This window comes from Nuphar pumila, chromosome 5 (genome assembly GCF_984573655.1).
Source record: "Nuphar pumila chromosome 5, dmNupPumi1.hap1.1, whole genome shotgun sequence".
Classification (NCBI taxonomy): domain Eukaryota; kingdom Viridiplantae; phylum Streptophyta; class Magnoliopsida; order Nymphaeales; family Nymphaeaceae; genus Nuphar; species Nuphar pumila.
Window position 1 is genome coordinate 133,324,267 of NC_143253.1, and position 20,253 is coordinate 133,344,519.

A 20,253-nucleotide genomic window follows, 5' to 3' on the forward strand; every position below is an offset into this window, starting at 1 on the left:
AGAGCTTTTTCCCAAAAAATATCGCGATATTTAATCTTTTTGTGATATTTTGAAAATATCACGAGGTATTCCCTTTAATATCAGCTACCTTAAAATATTGATATTTTCTAAATATCGCCGACATTGGTGACAATGATTATATATATATATATATATATATATATATATATATATATATATATATATAGGAAGAGAGAGCTATGTCACATAGGTGCGGGTACGGCACTTTAAAAAAACTCCGGTGCGGGGGTGCGGAAGGGTATATATAGATATACACACACACACACACACTTTCAAAGACTCAAAACAAACTAAGATTGATTCAAACCTGGGTTTGCTTTGACCCAGTTCTAAATCAAGCTGAGTCAGGGCAGACCCAGATCTAAATCTTACTTAAGTCAAAAGACTCAAAACGAACCCAGATTGATTCAAACCTATGTTTGTTGTAACCCAGGTCTGAATCAGGCTGAGTCAAGGTAGACCCAACAGACCCAAGTCAAAATAAAACTTGGTTCTGCATTGAAGCAAGACAAAGTCTGATTGAGTCAGAATAGGTCCAGGATTCAAATCTGGGTTACTTTGAAAGTCTAGATCGAACTTGGGTCTAAACAGATCAAGCCTGAGTCTGACCTAGTTAACACTCGACTGCTTGCTTGTGCCAGGTGTTGTAAAACTATAAAAAATAAAAAACAAAAGGAAGAAGGGGAGTGAAAAAGGAGAGAGAGAGTCTCGGCGTCACAACGGAGGAAGAAGAGGAGGCGATGGAGGGCGAGGCAGCGAAAAAGGAAAAGCAGGAGGGAGCAGAATAGAAGGAAGAAAAGAAGGAGAGAGAGAGGTACCTTTGTGGTCGTTGCCACCGTCGAAAGTGCAGGAGGAGAGAAGGGGTCGGAGAGGGTTGCCACCATCGGAAGAGGAGGAGAAAGAGTCGTGCCCTAAACCACCACCAACACCCCCTCCCCCCTCTTATTTTTTTTAATGGTCCAAAATAGACTCGATCAGAGTTGATCGAGTCTGTTTTGGACAAATATAACCCTAGGTGTGGTTGACCGCACCCATGGTTATGTTGACTGCATCGGGTGACGCATCTGCGTCGCATTGCATCAACGTGGGTGAGGCACCCTGTTGGGCGAGTCCCTATGACATAGATAGATAGAGAGAGAGTCGCCATAAATGAACAAAATTCCTTTATCATAATTTCCGCTTTTATAAGATCGAGACACAAAAAAGGAGTTATTAACATCATTGCCTCAGAATACATTGTCAAATCCTATTCATAAGTCCCATGAGGCATCCACACACTTAGAACTAAAGGATGTGGCAAGTTTGACACCTGATGTGTGTCCCTCACCGCAAAGATGAAGCAGGGGTGAGACATTTCCTATGGGCAAAGGCGGGGAACCTAGAGGTTTTACATCTATGAGGGGTGATTGGCTAAGGAATGGTTGAGGTGCCTAAGAGGGCATGCCCATGAATCTATCCTTAATCGTCTTGCATCCTTAATCGTCTTACACGGGTGGTTTCTTACATTACCGCAAAAAAAAAATTCTAGTCATCAAAAAATGAAGATACTTATGGAAGAAGAGGTCAACTTGTTCTTTCTCAAGAAGAGATGTTTTTGCATGCTTTACTTCTCAAATCCGAGGGACTAGATCTAAGAACTAAGGACTTGATTCGTAAATATGTGGCTCTACCCCTTAGGGCGGGTCGGAGACCCATGAATTTTCACTAAAAGGTAAATCTTTGATCCTCAAAAAATAAGGATCCAATATTTTGCTTTTGAATTGCTCAAATTTTGCATTGGATTTGGCATCAACCCCATACCACATCCAATCCCTCGAATTTAAGATCTTCAAAATTTCAACACATCCAAAGTGATAGAACTGTCATGCTTAAAAACAGCATTTTCGCACTCATGGCGAACTTGACACCATAGTGTACAATGTTTCAGCGCATCAATCAAGTTGGATCCCAGTGGAGCCTAAAATGTGCCCCATAAGATAAGTTGTAGCTAATGTTGCTAAAAGTCAAGCCCTTGGTGTCGATCCGTTCAGGATCGAAGCAAAGTCGGCCAAAAGAGGGCCTCATCATAAGTACACTTGGAATTTTTTCTATATTGACAAACTCTTGGATGGGCTCCAAGATCAATGTTTTATTCAGTTGCCACTGTCCTCTAATTCGAGTAAAGCTAGTAAGCTGAACAACGGAAACTACTGTTCTTACTACCATTGCATCATTCATGCTACTCATTTTTGCCTAAAATTTAAGGATGTCATCTAGGGCGCTGACGAAGGTAATAAGGACCAACCCCAGTGGGTTCCCTTAACCAAGCCAGCCATAATTGATGTGAGTCACTCATACACCTCCCTTATGGCCACGAAACGGTATTGCACCGTCAAGCATTGATCAGGTCAATTTAGTTAATTTGTAAAAGCATTAGTTCTAGGTTGATTAGTTCCCTGTGAGTTCAAAGCATGACTAATCTTCTTGAAAATAGTCGTTATGGATATATATTGTTAAAATGTAAATGTATATACATGTAAATGTATATACAAAGTATATATATATATATAATATATATATATATGTTAAGTTAGTAGCTAACTAGTAAACAGTAACTAGGTTAGTATCTAACCAAGTTAGTCTTTTTTTTTACCAAGAGAGAGCCCAATTGCTCTATTGGAACCATTGAGATTCTCCCAACGTCTCTCTTGCCAAACAGGTGGCTGCCCAGCCGACAGACAGTTAGCTGGGCTCACTGGTCCCCTTTTTTTCTTTGTTTGTTATTTAGTCTTTTTTTTTTACATTCAAGGGGACTGTCCATATTTTTTTTTCTTTTGACAGTCAAGGAGACTGCCCAGCCGACAGCTTAGTCCACTAACTGCCCAGCCGACAGTAGGCTGGGCCCATTTTTTTTTTAAACCACACTTGTAACAGATCTGGTCCAGATCCGCATGTGTGTACATGGCAGATCTGTCCACAGATGCAACAGATCTGGGTCAGATCTGCACTGTGTTCATGGCAGATCTGTCCACAGTACATGTGGCAGATCTGTACATATCTGTCTACCTATAAAAGTAGACAGATCTGCCCAGACCAACCAATCCGAATGTACGAATCTCTATATATATATCCAGTTTAGTTTCCCCTAAACAGGAAATCATTAACATGAATATGTGAAAGTGTCTTCAAAAGAGACACTATGATCAAGATACTAAGATCTTGATGAAGTAAGCAAGAAAGCAAAATAAGAACTCTTATAACACTTATGCACAAAGGCACCAATCACAATGGTTCACAAACGAACAAAGGCATAAAAATAATATGGAAAAACTTTATTAAAGTGAATGGCTTTGACTCAAAGCCTTAAACAAATACAAGGGGGAAACCCCTTTATATAGAGAAGAAGTGGCCTTGGAGGGGCACCACTTCTAGTCGTTGGAGCGGCCCAACGACTAGAAGGTAACCCCCCCCCCAAGGTACACAACATTCAATTTAAAAGAAAAATAAATAAAAAATAAAAACAAAATAATTACAATCATATTCAATAATATGAATATGCACAAAATAGAGAAATAACTAAAACACCCCTACGACTAGTACAAGAAAGAAATATATTATATACATATATATAAGTAGGTAGATACATGTACATATATATATATATATGTATTTTCCTTTATATATATAAAATATATAGAGAAATAATACAATGTTAGGAATTACAATTTAACACCCCCTCCCCTCAAACTTAGGGCAAGATGACCGAAAGTTTGCCAAGAAGGAAGTTGAATCGCGGAGATCGTGAAGAAATCTGTCAACTGATATTCTGAAGTTACATACGGAAGATCTATGACTCCTTTCAGATATGCTTCTCGAACATAGTGGCAGTCCATCTCAATGTGTTTGGTGCGCTCATGAAATGTGTGGCTTTTGGCAATATAAATCGCATTCTTGTTATCACAGCATAGCTTAGTGAGCCCTTCTACATTAATCCTCATATCTTCTAATAGTTGATGAATCCATACAATTTTCATGATAGTAGTCATCATGGCTCGGTATTCAACTTCGGCAAAGGATAACGATACCTTTTGTTGCTTTTTACGTCTCCATGAGATCAGCAAGTCTCCTAAAAACACACAAAAGACAATGGTGGAGTGACATTTATTTTGGTCACCTCCCCAATCAGAGTCAGTATAAGCTATTAATTTTAATTCAGAAGATGAGGATAAAAACACTCCCACATTTAATGATCCCTTTATGTATCTGATGATCCTCATAATTACACTCATATGAACAGATGTTGGTGCATATTGAAATTGGCTTGCAGTATGAACTGCATATAAAATATATGGTCGAGTAATGCTTAGATACATCAAGGATCCTACAAGCTGTCTGTAGGGAGTGGGATCATTGAGAGTAATGCCATCATCAATTTTCATTTTGGCTCCTAATATAGCAAAAGTTTCACAAACTTTATCATCTGTAACACCTGACCTGTCAATAATCTCAAAAGCAAGTTTAGTTTGAAATAAAAAATAACATCCATGAGAATATGCAACTTCAATTCTCAAAAAATAGGTAAGAAAACAAGTCAGACATTTCAAATTTATCTTTTAGAATGGATTTTATGCTTTTAACTCCTTTAGTATCACTTCCAGGTATTAGCAAATCATCAACATATAGAAGTAATATTATTATTTCTGCGTTGGATTTTCTGACAAACAGAGCAGTGTCAGTGAAGTATAACGAGAAACCATTTTCTAACATTACGGAGTTAAATATGTCATACCAAGCCTTTGTGACTTGTTTTAGTCCATAAAGTGCTTTTTAAAGACAAAGAACTTTTCCTTTTAGGAGTCTTCATTCCTGGAGGAGCATCCATATATACTTCTTCATTTAGATCACTATTTAAAAAGGTATTTTTAACATCCATTTGATAGATGTTTCATTTGCTAATTGAGGCAATGGTAATGAGGCATCTGTCAGTAACCATTCGGGCAACAGGGGCAAATATTTTTTCATAGTCAATTCTGTATTCCTGACTATATCCCTTGGCTACTAGACGAGCTTTATATCTCTTAAGAGATTCATCGCTCTTAGTTTTGACCTTAAACACTCATCTACACCATATGGTTTTCTTACCCTTAGGGAGATCTTTAAATTCCCAAGTTTTAGCTTTTCTGACTGCTCTAAGTTCATTATCCATAGCTTTTAACCATTTAATATTCTTTTTTGCTTTTTCGAAGTTTTTGGGTTCTACATATGAGTGAATGGCACTAAGACAAGCTCTATGTTTAGGTGTAAATGAATCATAAGAGATGAACCTAAAAGGAACATTCCTATTTCTCTCGGTTCTTCGTAGGTTTTCCTCATTTGTTGATATAGTTTCACTAGATTCATTATACTTTTTCATTGCACTCATAAAACTATTTTTATAGGATCTCTAGATGTTCCTTCATTACTTTGTGGGTAGGTAGATGGATTAAAGGAGTTATTGTCCTCATCTTCATTATCACTAGAGTCATTATGAGTGAATTCATCATCACTATCATCATTTCGAGCTAATAGCTCAAATAAAAAGGAATAATCCATATTTTTCTCATGAGGTTCACATCTTTCAAAACTATTAACATTTTTCAAAAAACTCACATTTCTGGAATTTGTCATTTTTAATATCATAACATTGAAACCCCTTTTGAGTTTCGGAGTATCCATGAAAAGCACATGTGATAGCTTTTCGTGAAAGCTTGTCATTCCTGTCGGTAAAAACAAAACATTTGCATCCAAAAATTCTTAACCTACTAAAGTCAGGTTCTTTTGTATACAATATTTCAAAAGGTGAAATTTCGTTCAAATTTTTGGATGGAAGCCGATTTATGAGATAGACAGATGTTAGAGCCGCTTCGGCCCAAAACCTTTTTGGGATGTTTTGTGAAATAAGAAGAGTTCGAGTGGTTTCAATAATATGTCTATGTTTTGTTTCGGCCAATCCATTTTGTTGAAGAGTTTTTGGACAAGACTTTTGATGGAGAACGCCATAACTTTCAAGATAATTTTTGAATTCATTTGAAAGGTATTCTCCTCCAGAGTCAATTCTAAAAATTTTCAAGTCTCCATTAAATTGGTTTTTTATCATCATATGATAGGTTTTGAATGTCGTAAAAACCTCATGTTTGTGTTTAAAGAAAAATATCCAACAATATCTAGTGTAATCGTCAACAAAAAACACATAATACGCAAATCTCCCTTCTGATAAAAGGGGTGTCGGTCCCCATACATCCGAATGAACAATTTCAAATGGTCTTGTTGTAAACATAGATCTTTGATAAAAAAAGGTAACCATTTCATTTTTTCAAGAGTACAATCGTTACAAGTGAAATTACTTTTACATAGATGTTTAACAAAAGGTAAATAAGAAATTTTTACAATATTGGGATGTCTAAGTCTTTTGTGTCATAAATTAATATATTTATATTGGATAACATTACAAAAAGGGTTCTTTGGAATTTAAAGGGAGTCGACATAGTATAGATCTCTCTTCCTAGAGTCTTTCTCAATCAACCTTCAGGACCGGCGATCCTGTATTCAACATTTATTAGATGAGAATTTTATATCATATCCATGGTCCGAGAGTTGAAAGACAAAAAAGAAGTTTATGTTTAGTTTTGGTATGAATCTAATTTTTGAGATAAAAAATCATGTTTTTCAAAATTTTCAATTCCTTTAATTTCAAGAGAAGTTTCATCCGTGGTTGAAACAAATGATGGAGAAGAGTATTTTGAATATTCGGAAAGAGAACAAATACTTGGGGACATATGAAAAGAGGCACCGGAATCTAAGAGCTAAGAAGTCTTACCGGGAGGACAAGAAGTTGACATTGTGGCTCCTGAAATTGCCCCTTTGAGAAGAGGTTGAAGTGCTTCCACAATTTGATGCAAGGAGAGAGCTTCATTTGAAAAAAATGAACATTCTTCCTTTTGAGGTTGAGATGTGGTGGCCATAGCTAGCAACTTCTTCCATTTTGGGAAAACCTGTTTGATGTATCCCGGTTTCTTATAAAAATGGCACACAATTTTGCTATAGTCTCTTTTTTTGCCTTGTCCACTTGCTCCTTGGTTTTGATTTTTGAAGTGAGGAGGTTTGTAGGTTCTCAAATTGTTCTCTGGTCTTGAAATGGCATTAACACCTTCACTTTCTTCTTGGTTGGAAGGTGTTGCAAGAACACTTGGGTGGTTTTTGCTTATACCCATACGTTTCTCTTCCCCACTTAGTTTTGTAATTACATCTTCAAGAGAAGGGGAAGTAAAGGAGGATAGAAGAGATGATCGAATTTGTTTGAATTCAGGTCTAAACCCATTTAGAAAAAAATGATCTTCCTCTAGTTGTTTATGTCTAAGTTCAATGGCTTCTCCACTCAATTTGGGCTCAAGCATAGCAAGTTCATCCCGAATAGATGACAACTCCGCAAAATACTCTCTAATGGTCATTTCGCTTTGTTGTATGGTCAAAGCCCTTTTTTGAAGATAGTATTTGTGGGATAAGTCCCTTGAAGTGTACATCCTTTCAAGATATTGCTACGCTTGAGAGGCTTTCTTGAATTTAATAATGTTGGCATTGATCTGTGTCTCAACGGATGAGAAAATCCATGATAAGATTTTAAAGTTCCTCATCTCTCATTCCTCATGTTTTTTACTATAATCTTCAAGGGCTTTGACTCTTTTTTCTCCTTCAAGAATCTTTATCTCTCCCTTTTTCATCAAAGTAATCTTTAGTTCTGGTTCCGGTATTGAGCCATGGACATGTCCCCAAAGCCGCTTACCCTTGATATGGGCTTCCATATTCCCGGCCCAAAGATGATAATTTGAGCCATTGAGTTTAAACCCAAGAGAGAAGTGAGAGTCTTTTTCTCCCATAAAAGAAGAAAAGAATGTAGAGTGAATAAGATCTTACCACACCCGGATACTTAAAGCCTTCTTGATGTGATATGAGTCTCACAATATATATTGCAAGGAGTCTTCACGCCAAAATCCAAGAGAAAAAATATGTACATGACTTTCGAGGCACACGATGGAATGAGGTGGCAAGCGATCTCCTTCAATAGTAGCCTTGCTATGATACCATGTGAAAGTGTCTTCAAAAGAGACACTATGATCAAAATACTAAGATCATGATAAAGTAAGAAAGAAAGCAAAATAAGAACTCTTAGAACACTTATGCAAAAAGGCACCACCCACAATGGTTCACAAATGCACAAAGGCATAAAAATAATATGGAAAAACTTTATTGAAGTGAATGGCTTTGACTCAAGGCCCTAAACAAATATATGGGGGAAGCCCCTTTATATAGAGAAGAAGTGACCTTGGAGGGGCACCACGTCTAGTCGTTGGAGCCCCTCCTACGGTCACATTACTCAAAGCCTTAAACAAATATATGGGGGAAGCCCCTTTATATAGAGAAGAAGTGGCCTTGGAGGGGCACCACTTCTAGTCGTTGGAGCCCCTCCAACGGTCACAAATGTGACCGTAGGAGGGGCCCAACGACTAGAATGTGCCCCCCCCCCAAGGTACACGGCATTCAATTTAAAAGAAAAATAAATAAAAAATAAAAACAAAAGAATTACAATCATATTCAATAATATGAATATGTACAAAATGGAGAAATAACTAAAATACCCCTATGGCTAGTATAAGAAAGAAATATATATTTTATATATATAAGTAGGTAGATACATGTACATATATATGAAATATATATGTATATGTATCTTCCTTTATATATATATATATGTATAATATATACATAGAGAATACAATGTTATGAATTACAATTTAACAGAATAAACATCTTGATAGAAAAGAGTGAATCTATATATATATATAACCAGATTTCCCTTTTTTTATTTACTTCAACTAAAACATTGCATAAAATTCAATCTATGCCCTTTTCCCCATTCGAAAGAAGAGAGGAACCCATACCTTTTTCGAAGCTTGAAAATGATTGAAAAAGTCTTGAACGATCGGAGAACTCCTCCTTTCTCTTTACTTCTTTTTTCTTAGGTTTATATAAGGGGAACCCCTAGAGGGTGACCCCCCCCCCCTTCTAGGGTTTTTCTAATATGGCGGGAGATAGAGCTTCCCATTTGAGAGTCTATCTCCAACTCTCCTTCCAAATTTCTAAAAATTCTAGTTTGACTTTTTCAAACTCTTTCCTTTTTTTTCTTTTATTCCCTTTATTCTCCTACCATTTTTTTCTCTTAACCATTATGGACTCTTCTAGAGTCCCCACCATTTGGCAACTTCTAATTGGAAAAAATGATGGTGGTTTTGAGGTGAATTATTTGCTTTGGTTGGTTCTTGAGTGATGTCTTCTTGCTTTTGTGGAAACATCATTTCGATTTATGCATTGTATCCTTTTGTGATTTAACCTCAGATTTTGATCACTTGATGAATAATGACAAGAATATTGTTATCAGCAGTTTCTTGTTTATGATAGTCGTGATTGTTGTGGCAACTACAAGAAAATGAATAATGTAGTGTGGGTGGGACTAGCATTTGGTCCTTTAATGCATCACATCAGGTGCTCAAGTTTCCTTTGTTTTAATTAAAATCTAAGAAGAAAACACTGAGGAATGTGTAAGCATCATAGAATTTATTTAAATATTTTGGGTGTTGGTTCTCCGCCTGTGTATAACTGTTTAGTTATACACTGCCGGTCCCAAGCCCGGATAAAGGAGGAGGGTTGCGATAGGCCTGTGACAGCCAGCATAAAAACTTAGTCATACCCTATGAATATGAACCAATATGAGAATTTCTTTGGGGTGTTCCCTACTGAGCGACGCGCTGTACTCTAGGCCCGAAGGCAGTGATAAATGGGCAAGGGTTGCTAGGTCGTCACCCGGAAGCGACGCGTCACACCGGCGCCCGGGTGTGGTGTCAAATAGGCAAGGGTTCCCTCACTTTGTTGGACGGGTGGGGGTAAAGAAGTTAGTCCAAGACCATAAAATTAGGTTAGCCACTTGGAACATAAGATCTTTAACTGGTAAGTTGGTAGAGTTAGTAGATGTTATGTGTAGGAGAAAGATTGATATTTTATGTCTACAAGAGACCAAATGGGTAGGTGAGAAAGCAAAAATGATAGAACCTTGGGGATATAAGATTTGGTATACAGGTATAAATAGGAATAGGAATGGAGTAGGGATTGTTATGAGTCGTGAGTTTATAGATAATGTAGTTGAGGTCCGTAGGAAGGGTGATAGGATTTTACTTATTAAATTAGTATTAGGTACGAATATTATTAATATTATTAGTGTTTATGCACCTCAAGTAGGTTTAGATGATTCCATTAAGCGTCAATTTTTGGAAGATTTAGATGGAGTAGTACAAGGGATATCTTATGGAGAAAGGCTTTTCATCGGCGGTGACCTTAATGGGCATGTAGGCATTAGTAGGGATGGATTTGAGAGTATCCATGAAGGCTATGGTATAGGAGAAAGAAACGAAAGTGGAGAAAGGATTTTAGATTTTTGTTTGTCCTATGATATGATCTTAGCAAACACTTGGTTTAGGAAGAGGGAGTCTCACTTAATACCATTTAAAAGTGGGGTTAATACGTATCAGATAGATTTTTTCCTACTTAGAAAGAGAGATAGGGGTTGTTGCATCGATTGTAAGGTTATACCGGGAGAAAGTGTAGCTACACAACATAGAGTCTTAATTTTAGATCTTAGAATTAGACAATGCCGCAAAAGGGATAGACATAAGATAGATCCTAGAATTAAGTGATGGGCACTGAAAGGAGCTAAACAAAAAATGTTTGTAGAGCAGGTAGTTAAGGAAGCTGATTGGTGTCTCGAGGTGGATTCAGAATCAATGTGGAATAAGATAGCGGGTGGCATGAGAAAGGTGGCTAAGGAGGTATTGGGTGAGTTTAAAGGCAGTGCACCGCTAGGTAAGGATACATCGTGGTGGAACGAGGATGTCAAATTAGCTATTAAGGTTAAAAGAGAGTGTTATAAAAATCTAAGAGTCGTGATAAGGAGAATTTGGAGAAGTATATGATAGCAAAGAAGGAAGCTAAAAAAGTAGTTCGGAACGCGAGGGATAAGGTATATAAGGAGGTTTATAACAAGTTGGATACCAAAGAAGGCGAGAAGGATATTTATAGGCTTGCAAAGATGAGAGATAGGAAATCGAGGGATCTGGGTATGGTTAGATATATCAAAGATGAAACGCAAAGGGTTTTAGTCAAAGATGAGGAGATTAAGGAGAGATGGAAAGATTATTTTGATAAGCTATTTAATGAAAGTCATGCTCAAGATCTTGGAGACTTTTCAATTCCTTTTCATGAGATGAATCGTGACTTCATGCGCAAGATTCAAAAGAAAGAAATTACAGAGGCTTTGAAGAAAATGAAATCAAGAAGGGCAGTTGGCCCAGATGGTATACCTATCGAGGCATGGAAATGCTTGGGAGAGAAAGGTTTAGAATGGTTGACAAATCTTTTTAACAAGATTTGGCGGACAAATAAGATGCCTAATGAGTGGAGAAAGAGTACTTTGGTGCCTCTATATAAGAATAAGGGTGATATACAAGATTGCACAAACTATCGTGGTATAAAACTCATGAGTCATACTATGAAACTTTGGGAGAGGGTGATTGAGTCTAGGTTGAGGAAGATTGTCATGATATCGGAGAATCAATTTGGTTTTATGCCTGGAAGATCAACTATGTTAGCTATACATCTTATTAGACAACTTATTGAGAGAAATAGAGAGAGGAACAAAGATTTGCATATGGTTTTTATTGATTTGGAGAAGGCTTATGATAGAGTACCTAGGGACGTTCTCTGGTAGACAATGATGAAGAAAGGTGTTTCTCTCAAGTACATTAGTATAATTAAAGATATGTATGAAGGAGTAGTAACCAATGTCTGCACTTGTGGAGGGGTGACAACCAATTTTCCTATAACGGTTGGATTACATCAAGGATCTGCTTTATGCCCTTTCCTTTTTGCTATAGTGATGGATGACCTTACGAGATCAATTCAAGAAAATGTGCCGTGGTGTATGTTGTTTGCTGATGATATTGTTTTGATTGATGAGTCTAGAGCTGGGGTTAATGCTAAGTTAGAATTATGGAGACAGACATTGGAAGCAAGAGGTTTTAAGTTGAGTAAGAGTAAGACAGAATACATGGAATGTCGATTTAGTAAGCAACGAAGTAGTGATGGGAGTGTAGTGAAGCTTGGTGAGCAAGAAATATCGGTGGATGACTGTTTCAAATATTTGAAATATCATTCAAAAGTATAGAGAAATTGATGGAGATGTAAATCATAGGATAAAGGTTGGGTGGATGAAATGGAAAAGTGCAACTGGAGTGTTGTGCGATCGTAGAATGCCATTGCGGTTGAAGGAAAAGTTTTATAGGACGACAATTAGGCCTGCTTTACTATATGGTACGGAATGTTGGGTTGCCAAGAGACATCATATTCAAAAAAATTAGTGTAGCTGAGATGCGTATGCTTAGATGGATGTGTGGAAATACAATAAAAGATAAGATTTGAAAGAAGGAGATACGTAAGAAGGTAGGTGTTGCATCCATTGAAAATAAGATGAGAGAGAATCGTTTACGGTGGTTTGGACATATTCAGCGAAGGCCTAATGATGCGCCAGTTAGAAGGATGGAGAAATGGGAAAATATATTAGTTAAAAGGGGTTGGGGTAGGCCTAAGAAGACTTGGATGGAGATGATAGGAAAGGATATGAACGCTTTGAACCTCACCGAGGACATGGCATTGGATAGAAATGATTGGAGGAGAAGGATTCATGTGGAAGACCCAGAATGATTTTGTTTTTCGGTTTATATCGTCGACCCCAATTGTTTTGGGATGAAGGCGTAGTTGTTGTTGTATAAGTCTTTTTCACCTAAGTATCAAGCCTACATTGCGTTGATATATTCCTATATAGAACCCTTAAACTATGCTTGAAGCAAAGGAACATTCTGAATGGTTAGAAGCAATGAAAGTAGAATTAGATACTTTAGAAAAAGCAAATACTTGGATTGTCCAAGATATTCTCTCAGGAAAGAAACCTATAGAGTGTCTATGAGTATATAAGATTAAAATTAAGGGTGATGGAACTCTGTAAAGGTACAAAGCCATATTAGTTGCCAAGGGATACTCTCAAGAGTATGCAATAGATTATGAGGAAACCTTTGCACCAGTTGCCAGAATGACCATTGTTAGGATCATAGTAGCTCTCGCCTCTGCGAAGAAATGGCTTATATATCAAATGGATGTTAAGAATGCATTTCTTAATGAAAAATTGGTTGAATAAATATATATAAAAACATTGCCCGGTATAATTATTCTTAAAGAAAAAACTTTTTGTTTAGATAAAGCCTTATATGGCCTTAAACAAGCATCAAAGGCTTGGTATGACAGGTTTAATCAAATTATGCTTTATGTTGGATTTCAATCTTATCTAACTGACACAACTTTGTTTGTTAAGATTTCTGATGCAGGTATTATTATCCTTCTCCTCTATGTGGATGATATGAGTATAACAGAAAGTGATAAATAGGGAGTTGGACATATTAAAGGGCTTCTCAAAACACATTTTGAAATGACTAATTTTTTTTTTTTTTTTGGGGGGGGGGGGGGGGGTAAATATTTTCTTGGTATAGAAGTTGTTTATTCTCCTATTGGTTATCTGCTGACTCAATCTAAATTTGCTATAGATATTGTTGTCAGGTCTAGTATCTCAGATGATAAGCATGACACTCCTGAAGTTGTCAATATTAAAATAAAAATTGATAATGGAGAACCACTTGAAAATCCAACACAATACATACAACTTATTGGGGCATTGTCATATCTCTCAATTACGAGACCTGACATTGAGCATGCAGTTCACACAGCGAGCCAGTTTCAGCATGCTCTCACCAGTGTCCATATGGGAGCAGTTTTGTGTATTATTAGATATGTCAAAACTTATATCTTTTGAGGACTTTTCTTGTATGCTTCTTCATCTTTAAATTTAATTGCTTATACTTATATTGACTGGGGAGGTGATCCAAATAATTGATGCTCATTTGTGTATTTTTAGGTGACTCATTGATTTCATTGAGGTGTTAGAAGCAATAGAAAGTTTATCTCTCTTCAACCGAAACAGAATATCGAGTCATGGCTACAACCACTATGGATGTGGTCTAGCTAAGGAGATTGTTAGCTTACATGGCGTTCAGAGTACAGGAGCATCACGACTGTACTGTGACAACAAAAGTTTCATCTACATTGACAACAATCGGACCTTCCACGAATGAACCAAACACATTGAGATGGACTGTCACTATAGACGAGAGGGACACCTACATGGCACTACTGATATTCCCTACATTATTTCAGAATATCAATTGGCGGACTTATTTACCAAACTTATTGATGCTCCTAGATTTCACTTTCTCTTGGACAAACTTTCGGTTATTCAACCGTAAGTTTGAGGGGGAGTATTAAAAATGTAAATGTATATACAACGTATGTGTGTGTGTATATATATATATATATAACATTAGTACCTAACTAGTAAATAGTAACTAGGTTAGTCTTCTTTTTACCTCTTTTTCTTTTTAGTTTCTTTTTAGCTAGAGACGTTGGAGAGAGAGCCCAATGACTCTATTGAAGTTGTTGGGACATCTCCCAATGTCGCTCTTAGAGACCATTCTTTGTGTATAAATAGGGGTGAAAGCCCCTCTCAAATGTAATCTTCTTTCATGGGTTGAGGTCAATAAAAGTATTATTTTTTACTTCTTGTTCTTGTCCCCTTTAGTGGGTATTTGTGAGTGAACCCATTTGTGGTTCTTTGTGTGTTCATTTTGGTATTTTGGTGAAACTCTTGTGTCTACTTTTGGTGATTTAGTGAACATCTTCAGAGAAACTTGTTTCTTTACAATATACAACTCTCAAGACCTTTGAAACAAACCCTTGTACACCTTACCATACTTCAAACGAGAAAACATGTCAATTTCAACAAAAGTTAAACCAAGACTAACTGAATTTGGTCAAACTTGGATCATATGGTCAAGGTCTAGTAAATGCACAACCTAAAAAGTCTAAACATGTTCATTTTGCATTTAAAAATCCAAATTTAGAGTTTGACTTGGTCAAAAGAGTTCAACAGTATCATAAATTCAGAAATGACTATCATTGGTTTCTCCACAAAAATATGGCAGGTCCAACTTGGATTTTAGGAACCCCTCATATCGGAAAGCTGGCAGTCAATAGTTTTACCAAAATATCATGATTTTAAGTACTTTCTATAGTGATCTTAATATTTTCTAAATTCCCAAAATTCCCCTACTTTAGCTCTTGTCTTGCCCAAAATGTCTATCAAAATGGAACTTTTCTTTGTCTCATCATCAACCCCTAAAATCAATCTTCATCTTGCCTCTTTTGAGTACTTGATAATTCAAAAGTTCTTGAAATATTTCCAGAAATATTCATTGTCTTTTCAAGATAACCCACATTGGATGTTGGGGGGGCTTCTTATTTTTCTCATGTTTTTAAATATTTTTATAATTAAAAAGGAAAAGAAGAGTGCATTGGAGCACCCACATACATGCGACCAAAAATGAAGAGCTTAGTCCCACTTTAAAGTTGCCAATAGTAATCTTAGCAAGGTGTTTTTGTTGGTTCCTATTTTATTCTTTATTGTATTTCTGCTGCAAAGATCAATAAGAGCAAAATATAAAACTAACCTTGCAATAATAGTGAGAAAAATTTTTGTGGCTTCTTTTTCTAATACAAAGTTCATGGTGAATGAGTTTGTCTAGTAACTTGGGAGTTATAGGTTAACAATCAAATACTAATCAGACCCCTAAAATCAATCTTCATCTTGCCTCTTTTGAGTACATGATAATTCAAAAGTTCCTGAAATATTTCCAGAAATATTCATTGTCTTTTCATGATAACCCACATTGGATGTTGGAGGGGTTCGTATTTTTCTCATGTTTTTAAATATTTTTATAATTCAAAAGGAAAAGAAGAGTGCATTGGAGCACCCACATATATGCGACCAAAAATGAAGAGATTAGTCCCAGTTTAAAATTGCCAATGGTGATCTTAGCAAGGTGTTTTTGTTGGTTCCTGTTTTATTCTTTATTGTATTTCTGCTGCAAAGATCAATAAGAGCAAAATATAAAACTAACCTTGCAATAATAGTGAGAATTTTTTTTTTCTAATACAAAGTTCATGGTGAATGAGTTTTTCTAGAAACTTAGGAGTTATAGGCTAACAATCAAATACTAATCAGACCGTGAAAAGCATACCTTTGTACATGAATATCAACACGGGAACAGTAAGCAGCCCTCAATAGTTCAGCAGACAAACAAGGAATTGAAGAACTTGACCCAATGCTGCTGGAGAAAATCAGCCCTGTCATGAAGACAAGTACATAAACCTCACCAACTCAGCTTCATAAGAACAGTCCCCATCAAAGTCAGGCAAGTCAATCCGGAATTTTAACTCATTAGGTTCTTCAAACCTTTGAACAATTTGGGGCTTGACACAACCAAACCAGAGCCCAAGTCCTCAGCTAAATCATTGTTTGTAATCTATGCAGGTCATGCTCCAAATATTTGTGGCATCCTTATTCTTTCAAGGATATGTGCACTTGCTTCACAAACTTTTGAAGTGACCAGTGACCTACCAAGGTAAAGCAATACAAAAGAAAAGATTTAGGCATAATGATTCAATATTAATAGAACTGTGATTTGACATATATGCCTCTAGTCTATAGCTAATATGATCCTTAAAATTATTGGCTCCAGTTATTTCATATTACATAAAGCAGCAACCACAACAAGTATACCATACCATTTTGGACACAAAGAATTGTTCTTTAGGCTTCACCTCTTTACATATCAAAGTAACAGATTTCCACCATATATTTCATTAACTGAAACCTGCAAAAGTTAAAACTTATATCAACAAAAGCCAGAAGCAAACTATATACAGGTCTACTGCATAGCACAACTCAGAAAAGTGAATGGCACACCAAGCAGTTAGTCTGGAAACTGATTATAAGCATGCAACACCATGTAGATCTTGTTAAGTTATATGTATAATTTCATATATATATATATATATATAACTATAATTAATAATGTAATTTAGGTTGCCCGCCAGGGGCATTTTGGTTATTTTGTACATGTTAGAAAATAGGTTTTTCTTTATTCTTCTTCTTTTAATTTTTTGTATTTTATCTCATTATGTAAGGGCATTCTTGTAAAATGCCTTATAGTCATTAGGAGTACTCCCAACGGTCACAAATATGACCATTTGAAGGCTCCCACTTGGCCACTTCTGGTCTATAAATAGGGGCTTAAGGCCCCTTGTATTTGTAAGCTTCTTTAAAGCTCCTTGATGAATAAATTCATTATTTTTAAGTGTTGTCTCTCTTTTGATATTGCGTGCACTCTTGTGCTTTTGTAAGCCTTAGTGATTTTTAGATTGTCCCACAGTGGACTTGTGCATATAAACTTTGTGATTGTGTTCTTCGTAAGATCCTAGTGATTTTTGTGCTTTGGACGATTTGTGGGTGTGATTTGTGCCTCTTGAGTAAGGTCTGTGAAGACTCCTTATTTCATTACATGGTATCAGAACGAGGGTATTCTTAGACCTTTGAAGTGTGATCATGTGATCGCCGTGATTGAAGTACCCAAGAGGTTGTGTTGTCTACATCTTTCGCTTTTTCTTATAATCTTTCAAGTTAAATAGAGCTACATGATGTGGGCTTCGGCATGTATTCTAAAATCCTTATATATGTGACTATTTTTTAGTTTTCTATCTTTAAAAAGGTATTTATATATTTTTAAAAAATTTATTTGAAATATTATGGTTATTTCTTAATCATGTAAAATGTGTTTTCTTTAAAAATTAATTTGGAAGTAGAGTTTGTATTTTGATATTAACTCATAAGTAGCATATTGTTGAGCTCTTTATGATAAATCCTTTATTTTTTACTTTTCTACAAAAATATATATTTTCTATGCTCTCATATATATCCATTAGTAAATTTGTGTACGTGTTCATTCAAAGTATATATATATATATATATTGAAAAAATTTTAATGCTTCTATGATTATTGATAATTTCATGCATATGTCGAGGCATTGATAAATTTGCTTATGAACTGACGTGTTCTACTGAAAGTATGAGAAAGAGTAAGGGGAAAGGAGAGAGCTTTCAGAAATCGGCAGCCACTGTTAACTTGATGGCTGCAGTAATGCTTCATTAGTCTTAATAGGGTTACAATAATTTTTTTACAAGGACAAAAGTGCCCTGTATTAGTAACATATGTTACATTAGAATACAAAACAAAACTCGTGAATGGATATGGATCCCTTATCGGATCCATATCCGGTCCATATTCTATATTCTAATACCCTCCCTCAAGTTGTGCATGGGAGTGAACCATGTGCAACTTGTTCTTCAGATACCAGAAACGGTGACTTGTAAGACCTTTTGTAAACATATTGGCAACTTGGTCTTCTGAAGGCACATAAATTGGTCCAATCTTTTTGTCTGCTATCTTTTGTCTGATGAAATGTTGATCAATCTCAATATGCTTAGTCCGACTGTGATGAATAGGATTGAATGCAATTTGTATAGCACTTCTATTATCACACATAAGTGTCGAATTTGAGATATCATCTCCCATCTCTGTAAGTAGATGCCTAATCCAGGTCACTTCTGTTGTGGCAACTGCCATAGATCTATACTCTGCCTTTGTGCTAGATCTTGCCACAGCCTTCTGTTTTCTGCTACTCCATGAGACAAGATTTTTCCCAATAAAAACACAGTATCCTGAAACAGACCTCCTCTCATCTGGATCCCCTGCCCAGTCTGCATGTCATGTTTTTGTGACTTTCATGAAGATTGAATATATGTGAGTTCATCACCCACCTTTCATTTTAGATAGCGAAGGATGCGTTTGACAGCATCCATGTCACCAGTCTTTGGTTCATGCATGAACTGAGATACTTGATTAACAGAATATACAATGTATGGTCTAGTAAAAGTAAGGTATTGTAGCATACTCACTAAACTGCGATACTTGACTGCATCAGGATATAACTCACCATCACAAATACTAAGCTTTTGGTTGACAACACTGGGTGTGGGTAGAGGTTTACAATTTGTCATTTCTGCTTTAGCCAGAAGATCAAGAGTGTATTTATGTTGAGTTAATGACATTTTTTCATCTTGTCTGTCCACCTCTACACCAAGAAAATATCTTGGTTCCCCAAGGTCTTTCATTTTGAACCGCATACTCAATAAAACTTTAATTCGTTGAATGTGGTCTGGAGCATTACCAGTGATCACAATATCATCAACATATATGAGTAAGAAAACCATAGTGGTACCATTCATGTATATAAACAGAGAATGGTCAAGTTGGGAACGAAAGAAACCATGTTTCTGAATTTCTAAGGAGAAGCTTTCAAACCAAGACCTAGAAGCTTGCTTCAAACCATACAAAGCTCCGGTTAATTTGCATACATATTCTTTTGGGTCTCCCTCTGCATAACCTTGAGGTTGCTCCATGTAGACCTCTTCCTTTAAGTCCCCATAAAGGAATGCATTCTTAACATCAAGCTGACTAAGGATCCAGCCATATTCAATTGCCAGGCCAAGTATAATGAGAATAGTTCTCATTTTCACCATTGGGCTGAATGGCTCATCATAATCCTGACCATATTCTTGAGTGAAACCCTTGGCTACAAGACGCGCCTTGTACCGTTCAATGCTACCATCCAGTTTATATTTAATTTTATAAACCCATTTGGAACCAACAACATTTTTATCTGGAGGACGGCCAACTATCTCCCATGTTTGACACTCATGAAGTGTCTTGATCTCCTCATTCATCGCTTCAATCCATTTGTTGGATTGGATAGCTTGATGAAAACCAATTGGTTCATCGTGTTTTTCAATCTTTGATAGAAAAACCTGAAAGTCCATAGAAAAGTTGTCATAACTAACCCACTTTTCAATAGGATGCCTTATCCTGCCTGATCTTCTTGGTGCTTCTTTGTTATTAGACAATGTAACGTGTTCTTCAGCAGGTACATTTGTTTGCTCTCTGGGTCTCCTGGTATACACACTACCTTTGTATCTCAGACATTCTGTTTGTGATGCATCATCTGAAACTGTCTCACCATGTATGCTTTCAGGGGTCAAAATAGTATGCTCGG

General features: G+C 36.4%; 1 protein-coding gene across 6 annotated transcripts in view; it reads right to left on the reverse strand.

Annotated features, from left to right (window-relative positions):
- The window catches only part of REV1 (DNA-directed DNA polymerase), a 97,299-nt gene that overhangs the window by 6,182 nt on the left and 70,864 nt on the right, over window positions 1-20,253 (reverse strand). For 5 of the 6 annotated variants that reach the window (XM_090006827.1, XM_090006826.1, XM_090006822.1 and 2 more), the window contains 3 exons: window positions 16,870-16,958; window positions 16,538-16,698; window positions 16,323-16,428 (listed from right to left, as the gene is read on the reverse strand). In XM_090006827.1, the coding sequence (XP_089862953.1) occupies window positions 16,917-16,958 (42 nt within the window). In that variant the 3' untranslated portion in view covers window positions 16,323-16,428; window positions 16,538-16,698; window positions 16,870-16,916. Of the gene's footprint in view, window positions 1-16,322; window positions 16,699-16,869; window positions 16,959-20,253 lie in introns of all 6 variants that reach the window. The other variant, XM_090006823.1, reaches the window with a different exon arrangement.